Below are 17,276 nucleotides of genomic sequence, written 5' to 3'. Positions count from 1 at the left end.
GACTGACCTGGGTCATAAAATGCGCCGCCACACTTCTTTTTGCGTAAATATATATATTTTTAGGAATAATTAAGATAATTAAGACGTTTGAGTTTTTCCAAATAACTGATCTACAAGCCCACAACGAGTTGCAGCGCGACATGTTAAGAGCTTGTAGATCTGATACGTACTCTCCGCCCCCGGGCCCCCTCTATTCCATTCATTCTACACTCACATACCGCCGTAGTGTTGACTGCTTATCTATTCTGTTATTGGATGGACCGTCTCTTCGGGCAATGGGATCGAAACCATGACTGGGAGATGGGGTCTAAAAAAAAGCTGTGCAGCCTCCTTGATTCCTCTGGACTCGCATCTAATGCGCGACGCAGTGCGAGGATTTGTTTTGCTTTATATAGGTAAGGTTTAAATAAAGTATTATTTGTTATGTGTAAAAAAAAAAATGGAATGCGCAATGCCTTTGATGTGAGGAGGTGCGGTGATTAGTGACCGACTGACCCGGGTCCTGACGAGGGTCAAAAAATCCCCCCCCCCCACACACACACACACACACAAGCTCAAAAATACAGTTAGGCGCGGCTGCTTGTGGGGACATCTTGACCTCATAAGTATAATAATATCTGACACGCACACGCGCACTCACACACGCACTCACCTACACACTTGGTTCCGTCAGGACTGGCCTGGTATCCAGTGTTACACATGATCACCTTCCTCTGACAGGTGTAGGAGCCCACCGTGTTGATGCAGTTAAAGCCCCCACTGCAGGGCTCACTGATACTGCTGCACTCATTGATATCTGTACAGAGAGAGAGAGAGAGAGAGAGAGCGAGAGAGAGAGAGAGAGAGAGAAAGAGAGGTGTGGTCAGACACAGAAAACTAAGGATTGATTTGAGAGGAGGTAAATATATAATCAGACCAATCTCTCCAATGATCATGTATTGTATTACTGTATTCTCCCCTGTCATCTCCACACAACAATTACCTAGTTGACATGAGAGCAAATAACCACACTGCCTTGGTTTGTCCTTCTTTTACAATAATTAAAAACAGTTCATTCCTACAGTCATTACTTCAACCTTTTGTTTTATTTATTTATTTTTCGTAAATGAAAGCCCTACTTCATCATACAAGAGTGTCACACAAAAATAGTGAAAACAGCTGATCTACACACTCACAACATGTCGTGTTGTGAGCTTGTAGATCGATTATTTTCACTAGTTTAAAAAAAATAGTTTTAATAATAATAATAATAGAAAAGATGTATAAAGAAAATCCACCTGACAGCAACAACATGTGACTAAATCTGACAGAGAACTAACCTTAAAAAAAATACATTTTTGCATTTATTTTTCATTCAATATGAAAGTAGAGAAAAATTAGATATTTGTTCATTAGAATAGATATACAGTAGATCATTTGTTTGTGAGTGTTATGCTGCTTTAGGCCACCAGAGGGCGACACGTGTCCGTCTCTTACCGATACAGTTGCCGTGGGAGTCCTGGGTGAATCCGGCAAGACACTGCTGTTTAGCTTTACACTGGAACGAGCCGTCTGTGTTCACACACTCCATACCACCCGCACAGTTGTGTGTACGCAACACACACTCATCAATGTCTATTAGAAACAGAGAGACAGAGACAGAGACAGAGACAGAGACAGAGAGAGAGAGAGAGAGAGAGAGAGAGAGAGAGAGAGAGAGAGAGAGAGAGAGAGAGAGAGAGAGAGAGGGAAACAGGGACAGGGACAGGGAGAGAGACAGAGACACAGAGAGAGAGAGAGAGAGAGAGAGAGAGAGAGAGAGAGAGAGAGAGAGAGAGAGAGAGAGAGAGAGAGAGAGAGAGAGGAGGTACAAGCATATCATTGTTGTCGGGCAGAAACCTCATCTGTTTCGAGCTTGTAGATCTGCTACATTTTCTATTTATGAATTTGAATCCTGAAAAGTAATAGTTGTGAGATCGACAGAGACGATATACAAGTAGTAGCAATAACTCAATGTACGCACTGTATTCATAAGAAAATAAAAATAAAAAGACGAAGTGTACCAGCTCTATCCACTCAGATTTGAACCGTGGCACTGTGGTGGCACTGTGGTTCAAGTGACTGTGGGTTGTTGAACCCTCACAAAAACTGAAATTGCTTTTACTGCTTTACCCAGGTGATGGCTGATCAGATGGCTATGAAGAGGTAGGTGTGTGTGGGTGTGTGTGTGTGGGGGGGGGGGGGGCATTCCTCGGTCCTCGCCTCTCCTCCTCGCTCGGAGGCGGGGCTAAGTTGCGGGGAAATGATACAAGTGGAGGACGCGAGGATGGACATTTCAGTATTGAGTGCCTATACACCCAGGTTTATGAAACCTTTCCAACTGCCAGTAGACCAGCATGCCTTTTCTGTGGTGAAGTTAATATATCATTAGTTAAAGGCCACACGTGGTGGTGGGCTTGTAGATCAGATTTCTTTCGGTGGCTTCTATGCCCCAGGACGAGTGCTCATAGGCGGGGTAGGAGTAGCGAGGAGAGTCGGTCTCTGGGGGATGGTTGGTTGTGCGTGACACTCTTGTATGATGTAAGGCATTCATTTACAGATTTTACAGAAGAAAAAACAGTTGAAATAAGTAGATAAAAGGTTTCTGCCAGACAGCGACGATATAGGGTTTAAATGAGTAGTTCACTCAAAAAATTACTTATTTTCTATCAATTACACACCCCATGAAGCCTTTAACACATTGGGTGCCAGAGGTTTATTAAAATATTATACGTTGAGTGCCTGCATTTCTTCCATCCACTTGCGTTATACGTTTCGTGCTGCAGAAGCCCCGACGCGGAAGTGCATGTAAACAAAGCGTGCGTGCGAGACGGCGGAGGGTCCCGACTAACGCCTGGAACAATAATATTTCCAACGCGATCCTCCATTGCAGCGTGATCGCCGATCGGAAACGGCTCGTTTCCACCACATTAAAAAGAAATGGAGATATTAAGCTTTTAGTCAAGGAGATAACATTGAAAACGCCGACCGGAAGGATTTTTTACATGGAGCCTCATCCAGCCTCTTCTTCTCTGAAACTCCTTGGGTGATGTCAAAGTTTCGTTTTAGCGCCCCACGTGGGCCACTCGTATAAAAATAGAATTGGGTCAAAAACGGTCCGGACCGTTTTCGGCACTTCTCGTTTGGACCCTCAAAAACGGTCCGGACCGTTTTTGGCATTCAATGTGTTAATTCATGGAGATTTTTAGTTTTTGTCGCATTCCTAAGCCAATAATTTGATGTCCGTTAGGAGACTCAAAGAGTCTACTGAGCAGACACCCGGGTATCAAATTATTGGTTCAAAACTCAAAAATCTCCATTAATTCACGGCTTCATGGGGTGTGTAATTAATAGAAAATAAGTAATTTTTTTGGGGTGAACTACTCCTTTAAGTGTTTACGTCCAAGGCTTCTAGTGAGTCCATTTAAGGACAAATCATTTATTTCGGGTAGAGGCTGCGGTGCATGGACAAGCAGCACCAGACTTGATGACAAATGTAGTTTGAAAGGCCAGCAGAGCCGTTTGGTTTGTGAGCTTTCTGTCACAGCGTGCCGCATGCAGCGCATCATGACAGATGTGACACAAACGCTCTCTGTTGTTGTTGCCTCTAAGAGCTGGAAAGCACACGAAAGGGGAGAGTGACTTTTTTTGGGACACCATGTGCTCACATCAGGATGGATGACAGCCACGTTGAAATACGAGACCTACAGAAGTACACCTGAAGTTCACCTTTAAGCCATTAGAGGTTCAGCTACAGACTACAATATGACGTCATTCAGAGGTTCAGCTACAGACTACAATATGATGTAATTCAGAGGTTCAGCTACAGACTACAATATGATGTAATTCAGAGGTTCAGCTACAGACTACAATATGATGTCATTCAGAGGTTCAGCTACAGACTACAATATGATGTAATTCAGAGGTTCAGGTGGGCGGGATCAGAACGTATTTTTTTCAGTTGTTCTGCGCTTCCCAGATGTTTTGACTAGCCATACCAGTTTGGCTACTGTGATTGGTCAGACCTTGGTCAGACATCTACAATATTTGCATTAGAAGTATTGTATAAGGTAGGCTATATTTAAAAAAAAGAAATTCTCGAAGGCACTCGGGTGGCACAGTGGTAAAATGCCTGCCCAACACCTTGGCGGTTGTGGGTTTGAATCCACCACGGTGCATCCGGCTTTGTTGAGTGTCCCTATACGAACACAGTTGGCCCGTGTTTGGGGGAGGGAAGCCGGGCAGGAAGGGTAATATTTGTCACTGCATGTATTCCTACATGCTGGGGACGGAGCCTGTCAGCAGGGAGTGTTGGGCGGGAGGAGTAGGACGAAGGCTCCACGTCCTCCCGGTGGGGGCTCCTTACTGGCAGGTGAGTCAGCAGGATACGACAGCAGTTACAACACACAAATGTGTGTGGGGAGGAATCAATTGGCATAACGACTAAATTGGGGAAGAAAAGAAAAAGTAAGTCCAGCCATTGAGTGAATGTACTTCTAGGTACTTCAGTTCCCAGCACAGAGCGCTGCAGTGAGCTCCATCATCAATCAGTAAGCTAGTTGTTGGTGTGTTGGCGTCATAACGGATGGCAGAGGCTGCGTTTGGTTAGCCTCCTCTGGCACAGGCCTCCGCCTCTCCTAAGCGCTGCCTTCCATTAGTGCCAACTTCAATTTGACTTTCATTTAACAGAACCCCTCCGTCCCCAAACTTCCATAAAACTTCCCCAGTGCAAATTAAAATGACCCGGGTGGGTGCGCAGCAACAGTCCAATGGCTGTATAATGCAGCAGTGGAGCGTAGTTACACGGCTAATTTATATATCCTTAGTTCCTGGTGCAGATTGTAAGAGTGCAATGCTTTAAAGTGGCACCATGTAACCATAGGCGGCGGGTAATGAAGGCTAGGGTAGGCTGAGCCTTCCCAAATGTTATGCTGGGAAATTCTGGAAATTGTGCAAATTATATAAAATATATGTGCGCAGCATTATTTAGTAATTTTTTTGGTAATAAATCAGTAAAATCAGGCAAAAATAAGAATTAAATAACATAAGCCTAACCTAACCCTAACCCCGAAATAAAGTAACCAAAAAACGAAAAGAAATCCGCCCAAAAAACAAAATTTTTAGCCCACGTCTCACCTAGACACAAGATCTGATTCTACGCTTTAGCTGAGTGAAAGTCACCCATTTTAATGGGTCCTGGGTCATGGGTGGGATGGCCGACTTTTAGTACTCAAGTAAATGTACTTAGATACTGTCTACAGCAGTCCCCCAACTTTGTTTTCCGGAGACCCAAAAGAGAAATTTGATGTCTCCCCGATCTATAAGCTCACAACTCGCATCTCACGTCCCACAAATATTTTGAAATAAAAATGACAAACAAAAAGTAGTAAACAGTGGTATAACTGGTGACGGCGAGCTCACCCTCGCAGAGAGAGAGAGAGAGAGAGAGAGAGAGAGAGAGGACACTCGTCAGTGTGTGTGTGTGCAGTGGTGGAAAAAGTACTCAAATGTTTTACCTAAATAAAAGTATCAATAGCCTACTGCAATGTAGAAGTACTCTGTTACAAGTAAAAGTCTGGAATTCAAAACATACTTAAGTAAAAGTACAACAAGAATTGGTATCAAAATATACTTAAAGTACAAAAGTAAAAGTACTCATTATGCAGAATGTCCCATTTCACAAGTTTTCAAATGTATGAAAAATATTTTGGAAACAGTGGAACGGCTATTTTCAAATGGCCGAAATGTATATAGGTGGTTAATGTATGTGGTTAATGTAAAATGGTTAATGTATGTTTTGTAGCCTAATAATAATCAAAATCTACAAAGAAACTATAGTGACTGAAGTTTTCAAATAATTGTAGTGGAGTAAAAGTACAATATTTGCCTCTGAGATGTAATGGAGTAGAAGTAAAAGTACTGAAAATTGAAAATACTCCAGTAAGTAAAAGTAACTCCACATTACTTAAGGACAGTACTTGAGTAAATGTACTTAGCTACTTTACACCACTGTGTGTGTGTGTGTGTGTGTGTGTGTGTGTGTGTGTGTGTGTGTGTGTGTGTGTGTGTGCGTGCGTGCGTGCGTGCGTGCGTGCGTGCGTGCGTGCGTGCGTGCGTGCGTGCGTGCGTGCGTGCGTGCGTGCGTGCGTGCGTGCGTGCGTGCGTGCGCCGAATAAAGAATGGACCTTGATACGAAAAAGGGTTGAAAACCACTAGTAAAAGTATGTTTACTAGCTTGTAGATCGGCAATTGTTTTGTCCAAGAGATTTCGGTGTGTAGACAAAAAAAAAGCGGTCCAGTCCAGGTCAACTCAGGTGAGATACTTCCCCCGTTATTTGACGCTGACGGACACACAGGTGCGGCCGGCACAGCAGGTCCATTTGTGTGCCCCCCCCCCCTCCCATCTGTCACCATGTCACCATGATGGAGGCCAGGGTGACTCAGCAGCAGATGGACACCATAACACATAAATACACACACCGCTAACACAAGGACAAGGAGCCTTTGTTTTGTTTTTGCTCCTCTGTGTGTGTGTGTTTGTATTACTATACTTGTGCGGACCTTAATGTCCCCTCAAGTATAGTAGAGTTAGAGCATGAAAAAGTACTCAGATATTTTACTTAAGTAAAAGTACCAATACCACAATAAAGTAAAAAAATATTGGCTTCAAAAAATACTTAAAGTACCAAAAGTAATAGTACTAAAATGTCTGAAAATAGCCGATCTACAAGCTCACAACGCGTCGCGGTGCGACCCGACACGTTTTGAGCTTGTAGATCGTCTTTTTTCAAATAGGCTAGGCATAAAATAGGACTAAAGTGGTTAATGTGTGATTTATAATATAATAATTTATATCTGCTAAGTAACTAGTGACTAAAGTTTTCAAATAATTGTAGTGGAGTAAAAGTATAATATCTGACTCTGAGATGTAGTGGAGTAGAAGCAAAAGTACTGAAAATTGGAAATACTCCAGTAAAATACAGTAATTAATGTACTTAGTTACTTTCCACCACTGAGTTAGAGAAATAAGACATTGTGTGGAGATCGTTTTCCTGGTCCTCAAACAAGAGAAACGGTTGTTTTATGGTTTAAAGAAACATCATTTAGAGTAAGAATTACAATTAGGGGTTAGGATTAGGTTGGGTTATGATTAGACATTTAGAGGTGTACTGTATGTTTAAGGATTAGAGTTGCAGTGATTTACACTTAGTCGCGCGCTGGTGTCGTGGACCGGAAAATAGCAGATCTACAAGCTCACAACGCGTCACAGCGCCTTATGCATACTGTTATACTAAAATAAAATCAAGGTTTATAAAATGTTGGTGTCCACACAAGTAATACAAACACGTGTGTGTGTGTGTGTGTGTGTGTGTGTGTGTGTGTGTGTGTGTGTGTGTTTGTGTGTGTGTGTCATCTGACTGCACTGGCAGTGTTTATGTCCTTTGTACACCCTGTACTTCTTATTATGTGGACATAAATAAATATTTCAAATGTGTGTGTGCGTGTGTGTGTGTGTGTGTGCCTGCGTGCGCACATGCAGAGAGAGGGGGGCCAACCCCACACGTCCCAGACACTTATTTTAAATGAGGATTTATGTGACACAGTGATGGCTTGGACAGCACTGTTACACATTATCCCCAAACAGAAATAAATATCATACTGTATGTCTAAATCTGTCACTTTTCAAAAAATGAAAAAAAAAAAGCTGTGTTCCAATGGATCCAATGTAGTTATTATTTAGTCACAAGCTCTTTGTTAATACTTTACATTGGTTCAATATTTATAAAAAACCACACACTCAACCAGTGGTGGAAAGTAACTAAGTACATTTACTCAAGTACAATTTCAGTACAAGGTACAAAGATCTACAAGCTCACGAGCTTGTAGATCTGCTATTTTTGGTGTAGAGGGGAAAAAAGAGCAGACCAAGTACAGAGTGAAAGGTCAAGTTTATACAACGCCGGTTCTAGGCTGATCAGCGCTCTAGGCGAGATTCCTCTGATGCGCCCCCGCACGCGTGCGACGGTCCCTTTTTCGGGTTTTGGGCGGATTATGACACGTTTTTGGCTACTTTATTTCGGTTTTAGGGTTAGGGTTAGGTTAGGGTTGTGTTATTTAATTCTGATTTTACCGATCTATTATCATTATTATAATTTTTTCCAGACTTTTTTTGCCGCCTCTCCAAACTGCCGCTCTAGGCGGCCGCCTAGGTCGCCTGTATGGACACGCCGGCCCTGAGTTTATAAGTACTGAGGGTGGTTAGTACTTGAAGTGATTAAAGGTCTGAAAACATTGACATGAATCCAACACATGATGATAGTGCTGTCAAACAAGTCTAAAGCCATCTATGAAATCTATGAAAAAGTTGAATCTGCAACACAAGTAGTAGTGGGGGTCCTTTCTTAATCTCTCTCTCAGCTCAGGGGTCCTTGGCCTGAAACGTTTTGAAGACCACTGCTCTAGACAACGAGTGCTTTGTAATAATGTCACATCATAGCCAAGGAAAATAAGAGTGAACTGGTTGGATGTGTTTGCAACACATTCTGTCTCTGTGTGTACGACACAAAACGATGAGCTTGAGAAAGAAAAACCCTTCTCAGTCAAATGACACTATATGCTAGAGGCAAGCTACAGACAGACTCCAGCCCAGGTTCAGACCGGAGGTGTAAAGTAACTAGGTATTTCCAGTTTTCTGTACTTTTAATTCTACTCCACTACATCTCAGAGGCAAATATTGTACTTTTACTCCACTACAATTATTTGAAAACTTTATTTACAAGTTACTTTGCAGATTTTGATTAATATTACAAGACATACATTAACCACTTCAGCCCTATAGGCCTATACATCTTGGCCTTTTGAAAATAGCCGATCTACAGCTCACAATGCGTTGCAATGCTACGCATTGTGAGCTTGTAGATCTGCTATTTTCCTTTTTTTTTAAATACATGTTATACATTTGAAAACTTGTGAAATGGGACATTCTGCATAATGAGTACTTTCTACTTTTGGTACTTTAAGTACATTTTGATACCAATACTTTTTTACTCAAGTAAATTTAGAATTCCGGACTACTTTGTAGTATTGATACTTTTACTTAAGTAAAAATATTTGAGTACTTTTTCAACCACTGGTTCAGACCATAGCCTGGACATTTGGTCTTAACAAGTATAGTAATAAAAACACACACACACACACACACACACACACACACACACACACACACACACACACACACACACACACACACACACACACACACACACACACAATGTGTATTTTCAGGCCTTTAACGCACACACGTGCTCACACTCGCGCGCTTGCACACACGCACACACACATGCACACGCTCGCACACGCACACACACACACACACACACACACACACACACAGACACACGCGCGCGCACGCACACGCAACACACTTTCTCATTCCAACACACATCATTTTAGTGCGCTACCCAAAGCTTCTGTGGAACTGTGTGACCCATTCACTCCAATTACGCTGTCCCCCCCCCCCCCCCCCCTTTCTTCTCGATGTCGTGTAGCGCCCATGCAGCCCGCGGCTCTATGGCGACTGAAACGTTTGTTTTTGCAAACTACATCTTGTGTCCCTGAAGAGGTGAGACATCTGCTGTGGTCGTCATGTGGGAGGGGTCTGCCTGCACATGTCCGTCCCGGGGGCCAATGACATTGAGCAGAGCACTCCGTGTTGCCAGTGTTGCCAGAGTTTGCGAGGGAAACAAGCAACCGGGTCTACCCAAAAAGAAGTGACTATAGGGGCAGAGTCAGTCAAACTGATTGATTGATTGATTGATTGATTGATTGATTGATTGATTGATTGATTGATCGATTGAATACATTATTAACAGTTCGCAAAAATAGCACAGTGGTACAATTTTATACAAAGAAGCTAAAAGGATAAACCCAAGAAAGCACGACTGTATATTCCATTGGGGTCTGGTGTTGTTTTTAGAGCAGTGGTTCTCAAACATTTTTCATGTCAAGGACCCCCAAATTAATATGTATTTGTCCACGGACCGCCATCTGAAAATATTTTGTTGCGTTACTGCTATTTTCAAATAGCCAATGTGAATAGGGCTTAAGTCATTAAACATGAAGCAAGCCGAAATAAGCAACAATACACTCTAGAAACACCCCCCCCCCAAAAAAAAAAGAAAAAGAAAAAAGAAAAAAGAACAGCAACCCACAACCACCAATATTTACAAGCAAAGAAGAACAGACCAAAGTCACAGACATGGCAACACCAGTGTGTGAGCTCTCTCCCCCCGGGCGGTACGATGGATACAGGCGGGAGTGTTTCCAATGCTCAGCGCGCTGCCAAGGGAGCCGCTGGCTTCAGGGACCGGCCTTATAACTCCAGTGAGTCATTTGGAAGACGGGAGACACACAAACAAATGTTAACCACTTGGACCCCAGCATGCCTATTCTGGAGGAGGGGGGCTTGGATTAATGGAACTAACGTAATATAGGCTACTTTAACCCATTATAACTGGGAAAGCATCTGTGTCATTTTCAATTTTAGCTATATATAGGCCTATATACACGGTATCATACGGGCCCTGGCCCCACGGGTTGAGAACCCGCTGGAATAGATGACATTGTGGTTGTGGATTGTTGCCTGTTTCCTCACAGAGAGGCAGAGTGAAAACATTCTGTCAGAAGGAGACAGAACATCCCTGGCATCGCTGCGTCACCGTGCTGTGTGTGTGTGTGTGTGTGTGTGTGTGTGTGTGTGTGTGTGTGTGTGTGTGTGTGTGTGTGTGTGTGTGTGTGTGTGTGTGTGTGTGTGTGTGTGTGTGTGTGTGTGTGTGTGTGTGTGTGTGTGTGTGTGTGTGTGTACTTGTAATACCAGTGGTGGAAAAAGTGCTCACATTTCTTACTTAAGTAAAAGTATCAATACTGCAATGTAGAAATAGTCTGTTACAAGTGAAAGTCCAGTGTTCAAAATGTGCTTGAGTAAGAGTACAAAGGTATTTGCATCAAAGTGTGTAAAGTAGCAAAAGTAAAAGAAATCTTCCATTTCATGTTTTCAAAATGTATAAAATCATTTGAAAATAGCAGATCTACAAGCTCACGTTTCGCATCGCGACACGTTGTGAGCTTGTGAGCTTGTAGATCGGCTATTTTCAAATAGCCGAAGTCTATATAGGGCTGAAGTGGTTTATGTAGTGTAATGTGTTTTGGCAGTCCGCCCTCTAGATAGATCATAACTCTATGGTGCAACAGACGACGCTACCTGACAGCCCCTCCCGTGAACAGCTACCGGGAAGAGAGGCAATGGACCCGGCGGCCTTCCAGCGGTATGTCCGTCCGCTGTCGGAATAGCAATGAGTGGACTTCCAGGCCCATGAGAACAACTACAGAGAGCGCCAGCCCAGGACATACCCACGGACTGGTTGTCGGAGGGTTTCGACAACTTGGGATGCCCAAAGACGAGGCGGAAAGGCTGGCAAAGTATTGTTGCCGTCTCTGCTGTAATCGGCGGCCGCTACTTGTGCCCATGGAGTGCTGAGTGACATGCACGTTGTATCATGAGGAAATATCCATGCGTTTGTGAATGTAACCTTTACTGCACCCAGTGGTGTAAAGTAACTAATTACATTTACTCAAGTACTGTACTTAGGTAAAATTTTGAGGCATTTTTACTTTACTTGAGTATTTCCAATTTTCAATACTTTTACTTCTACTCAACTACATCTCTAGCCTGGTTCCAGACCATAGACCCCGCCCACTCTCTGAGTGGGGCTCCTCTTGGTCTGGTGTCATAATGTGAGCCTATGGCTTTTCACGGTAGAAGAAATACCTGTCAAATCAGAGTCGGAGGTGGGGGTGGGTCTAACGACAAGCCAATCAGCACCACGGGGCGTTCTCAAGCTGTGCGACACTAGCCTGCGACGTCACATGTAGGCGGATCCTTGGATCTCTTGTGATTGGTTTAGGGAAATGCTAATCCCCTCCCCCAAGTAATCGACTACAGTGCAGCCAATTTCAGACTGAAGCTCCACGCAGCTTCAGTCTGATAATCAGGCTACCACATCTCGGAGGCAAATATTCCACTACAATTATTTGACAACTTTAGTTACTAGTTACTTTGTAGATTTTAATTATTATTACAAAACATACATTAACTACTTCAGCCTTGTATATATTTCGTCCATTTGAAAGTATCAGATCTACAAGCTCATAATGTGTTGCGATGCGACACATTGTGAGCTTGTAGATCTGCTATTGTCAAAATATTTGTATACATTTGAAAAGTTGTGAAATGGGACATTCTGCATAATGAGTACTTTCTACTTTTGGTACTTTAAGTACATTTTGATACCAATACTTTTGTACTTCCACTCAAGCACATTTTGAATTCCGGACTTTTACTTGTAACAAAGTATTTCTACATAGCAGTATTGATACTTTTACTTAAGTAAAATATTTGAGTACGTCTTCCACCACTGACTGCACCTATAATATTTGTGTCCTTGTATGCTCTCCCTTGTGTGGACATACATACAATTGTTAAACTGTGTGTGTGCTTACAGAGCTACACAATAGGAGCACAGAGAATGGGACAGACACTGTGGGAGTCTGTTTTAGAAAGCTCATTTCTACAACAGAGTCACAGAACTGACAGGCCTGGCTTCAAGCACAGGCTTTAGGGGCTGCAGCCCTGGGCACCGAGCTCTGGGGGGAAGGGGGGGCACCAAACACCCCATGGCCAAAAATTACACATAAAAAAACACTTTACTGTTGCAGACCAACAGCGCCTAAATAGTGCCCTGGGGCTACCAAAGTATAGCGGTAAAACCAGTGTTCATTTTGTGGACTAAAATTATGACAAATTGTTTTCGTCGGCTACCTTTTTTCCACCGACACAAACTAATTCAAACTAAATAAAAACTAAGCTATGATGCCAAAAACTAAAACGAAATATATTGACAATTTCGTCAACAAATAAAAGCTGGACTAAAACGTTAGGGAGGGACTAGTGGAGAAGAGATCCAGTAGAACTAAGTAATTTCATGCAACACGTGGGTGCTGCGCTTAGAAAATAGCCGATCTTCAAGCTCACAACGCTTCTGCGACGCGTTATGAGCTTGTAGATCGGCTATTTACAGTACACAGCTTAGCGTAAATCAGGCATGACGACGCCATCACGGCCCGCCAAAATACATTTTAGTCGACTAAATCAACTGTAGAAAACTAGACTAAAGCTGAGACATGTCAGATGACTAAGATATGACGAGAACAACATGGGATTTTACGTCAAAATTAGCTGTAGAAATTAACACTGGACAAAACATGGCAAAACGCGTCGGCAGCAGCCCTCACACGAAAAATGTGGTCCTAGGTGCGTGATTATTGAGTATTTTACCATGGGACTCAGCCAATCAGAATCATCAAGACAGGAACTATTCGTTTTAGAATAGCAGATCTAAGCACTGCTTGTAGATCTGCTATTTTAGGTGCACAACACCCATACCAAACTAAGCAGAACTCGGGTTTGTACTGACGACAAGGGTACTGTACATGTTGGGTTTGCCATGGGCAGTGGGACACAACCAGGCGGCAAGGAAGTTCCGCTGGATTTGAAGTCCAGGAAGCAATTATTTTTAGCGTGCAGTTCCCATTACGATCTTTCGAGTCCCGATCTTTGGCTCTCCAAAGATCTTCAATTTAAGGTAAAAAAAAATGCTGGCATGGGGATAAAAAAAGATATTTAATCTCAGGCAGTCAATGTGTTAACAGTCTATGGACACGCCACCTTAGTGACAGAAGAGCTACATGACGACGCTCCCTGGCTATAACTAGACCTCATCTCACAGGGCTGTCTCTCAGAGTGGGGGCGGGTGGGGCCAACAAGAACATTGACAGCGAATGTGGTCAAAAGAATAATGTTCCACAGATTCCTGTGGATTAGATATTTTATTGCTCTCTTAACAATGTCAGGCATGCTCATTCCCTAGACTGTGACCACAGGGAAGAGACAATAGCAGCAGTATGTTCATCCACCCATCATCTCTCATCTCCTCTCTCTCCCCGTTAAACAAGCAGTGTCCTTCTAATAAACTGTCAGGGTGGATGTTCACAAAACTAGCGCTCCACTAGCTAGCTGCCCTCGTCTTGTTTGCTCTGCGGTCACTCTGCATCTCCGAGAGCTGTGAGAGAACCAGTGGTAGACGAAGAACTCTCAATTTTTACTTGAGTAAAAGTATCACAATGTAGAAATAGTCAGTTACAAGTAAAAGTTTGGTATTAAACATGCACTTGAGTAAAAGTTCAAAAGTATTGGCGTCAAAGTATACTTAATTGTAATTAAGTATTAAGTAAGTAGTTTAAGTATGTACAGGGCCGAAGTAGTTAATGTATGTTTTGAAATAATAATCATAATCTACAAAGTAACTGTGGAGTAGAGGTAAAAGTATTGAAAATAGAAAATACTCCAGTAAAGTAAAACATACCTCAGAATTGAAATTAAGTACAGTACTTGAGTAAATATACTTAGTTACTTTCCACCGCTGGTGAGAACCGCAAGCAAACCACATTAAATAAACTGTGGCCAAAACCACACATGTTTCTCCGCCCATGTACAGTACCTGCTTTCTCAACATACCATCACTTCCAAAACGTACTGTCGGACTTCAACTTAAACTTCAAACTACTTTATTTTCCTTTCGGAACTCCGTTTGTGCAGTGGTTAAAAGACAACATACAGACACAATACACAGATACCCAGGTCACTATAAAAACACTAACTACATTGTGAAACTACAGTACTTAAAAGCAGAATATATAAAAATCCATATGGAGCGATTCCCTATGTATATAAACTAGAAATTCGAGAATTCGACACCGCTGGTTGAAGGGCTCGCTTCTTTTGGGCTTGTTTTCATAAACGTGATTGCTTGTTTCTCACGCACAATCTGGAAACACTGATACCGAACGTCGGTGTAGAAGACCGCACGGACAAAGCGCGAAAGTACAAAGCCACAGTAACAAACACACACGCACACCACACACACAGGACGTACACACGCGCGCACAACGTTGAAAGAAGGAAAAAGCAGCTATGAGTACCTATGTGTGCGTGAGCGAAAGGGCAGTGATGTCCGGTTGAGGTGGAGATGGAGACATTTCAATGGCAGGCGTTCGTTTTCGCTCGGCTGTAGTCGGCTGCACTCGGCTGAAAAGGACCCGTATGACCGACTGTACACGACCGACCGCCGACCGTCGTGCATGGGCGGGACTCCCAATTGTATATTAGGATAATATAAATGATATGCAACCTATTGCAGGTGGACGCTAGTAAAGACATAGGTTTTTACCTATGTCCCCCAACATATCAAACTGAAATAAAAAATACAACCGTTTGAGAATCAACATTTGGTTTTCAAAGTGGGGTCTGGGGACCCCACTTTGGGGGGGTTCCAGGGGTCCCCAGCAAAAGTTGTTAAAATAATATGATCACAATCATCTTAACCACTTTATCCATTTATATGTTGGCTATTCAAAAATAGCAGATCTACAAGCTCACAGCGCAGCACGAAGTGACGCGCTGTTAGCTTGTACATCTGCTATTTTAAAAAATACATATTTATTTTTGGGCTTTTTTATGCCTTTATTGATAGGATAGTAGGTTGACAGGAAATGGGGAGTCAGATGGGGATTGACGTGCAGCAAAGGCCGTCGAGATCGGGACTCGAACCCGCGGCGCGCTGTCAGGCAACTTTGGAGCCTAGGTGCCCGAATCGCTACGCCAACGCTCCGGACCACATCTGCAATATTTGAAAAAATATCAAAAATGTTTGAAACATTTTGAATAATTCAGATTTTTTTCATAAATCTTCTCTTCTGGGGGTCCCCTGGCACAAAACATTTTCAGATGGGGGTCCGTGGCCAAATACTTTGGGGGTCCTTGGCACAAAAGAAGTTAACAACTACTGCTGCTCTTTGTGCTACTGGGTTTTCACAGGCTGTATAATGAATGGATGGATGTCGAGCACTGTGTGTTTGTGTATTTGCTCTGGAGTGTGCATACAGTTTGACTTCCAGCTCAGTCATACCATGGCATGAAATAACGCCCCCCCCCCCCCAACCCCCCCCCCCCCTCCACACACACACACACACACTTCCCCTATACTCCCCCATGATCCAGGGCTAGCCCAATTCCCTGTGATTTCCGTCCTTTTCATTCCAGAGAACTCCAGCTCCAGATTGCTGCCCACCCACATGTGGAACATATGGGAACACTTTGGGGGGGGGGGGGGGGAGAGAGAGAGAGAGAGAGAGAGAGAGAGAGTCCTCACGCCACTCACTGAGCACCAGCGGTCGGAAAAGTACTCATATGTGTTACTTAGGTAAAAGTATCAATACTTTAATGTAAAAGTACTCTGTTACAAGTAAAAGTCGAAATTTACTTGAGTAAAAGTACAACAGTATTGGTATCAAAATGTACTTAAAGTACCAAAAGTAAGTACTAAAATGTTTGAAAATAGCAGATCTACAAGCTCACAACGCGTCGCATCGCGACGCGTTGTGAGCTTGTAGATCGGCTATTTTCAAATAGCCTAAGTCAGAGGTCTTCAACAGGGGGTCCGCGACCCCTAGGGGGTCCGTGGAGGTACTGCAGGGGGTCCGCGAAATTGTTGTTTGATTAAACAATATTTTTGTTTGAAAAAAATTTAAAAAAAAATGTATTTTTTATCCCAAAATGTCAAATTGTCGATAAATGGAGGCACAATGCACAATAACATGGTATATTTATACATATTTTGTAGAGAATTTTTATTTTGCCCACCTACTGGGGCAGGTGCGTATAGGAGCAGGCAATATAAAACACAATTGTATACATAAATATACAATATATGTGGTAGCCCCCCCTACCCTACGAGGTAGGGGGTCCCTGCTCCATCTCCCCATCAGTTTGGGGGTCCCTGGCCTGAAAAGGTTGAAGACCCCTGGCCTAAGTATAAAGTAGGGCTGAAGTGGTTAATGTATGTATTATAATATAAGGATTGTTATCTGCAAAGTAACTAGTAACTAAAGTTTTCAAATAATTGTAGTAAAAGTACAATATTTGCCTCTGAGATGTAGTGGAGTAGAAGTAAAAGTACTGAAAACTGAAAATACTCCAGTAAAGTAAAAATACCCCAAACAATTAATTAAGTACAGTACTTGAGTAAATGTACTTAGTTACTTTCCACCATGCTGAGCACAGCAGTGGTCCGGTGTCTGTAATG

General features: G+C 42.8%; 1 protein-coding gene across 2 annotated transcripts in view; it reads right to left on the bottom strand.

The window, feature by feature from the left end:
* The window catches only part of LOC308082872 (fibulin-2-like), a 110,600-nt gene that overhangs the window by 13,456 nt on the left and 79,868 nt on the right, over positions 1-17,276 (bottom strand). For both annotated transcript variants that reach the window (XM_080424937.1, XM_080424936.1), the window contains exons 14-15: positions 1,477-1,614; positions 653-796 (exon numbers count right to left, since the gene is read on the bottom strand). In XM_080424937.1, the coding sequence (XP_080281063.1) occupies positions 653-796; positions 1,477-1,614 (282 nt within the window). The remainder of the gene's footprint in view (positions 1-652; positions 797-1,476; positions 1,615-17,276) is intronic.

The sequence above is a fragment of the Gymnoscopelus braueri genome, assembly GCF_963280865.1.
Source record: "Gymnoscopelus braueri genome assembly, chromosome: 3".
NCBI lineage: Eukaryota > Metazoa > Chordata > Actinopteri > Myctophiformes > Myctophidae > Gymnoscopelus > Gymnoscopelus braueri.
Note: the sequence above shows the minus strand (reverse complement) of the source record. Positions and strands in the feature narration are given on the sequence as shown.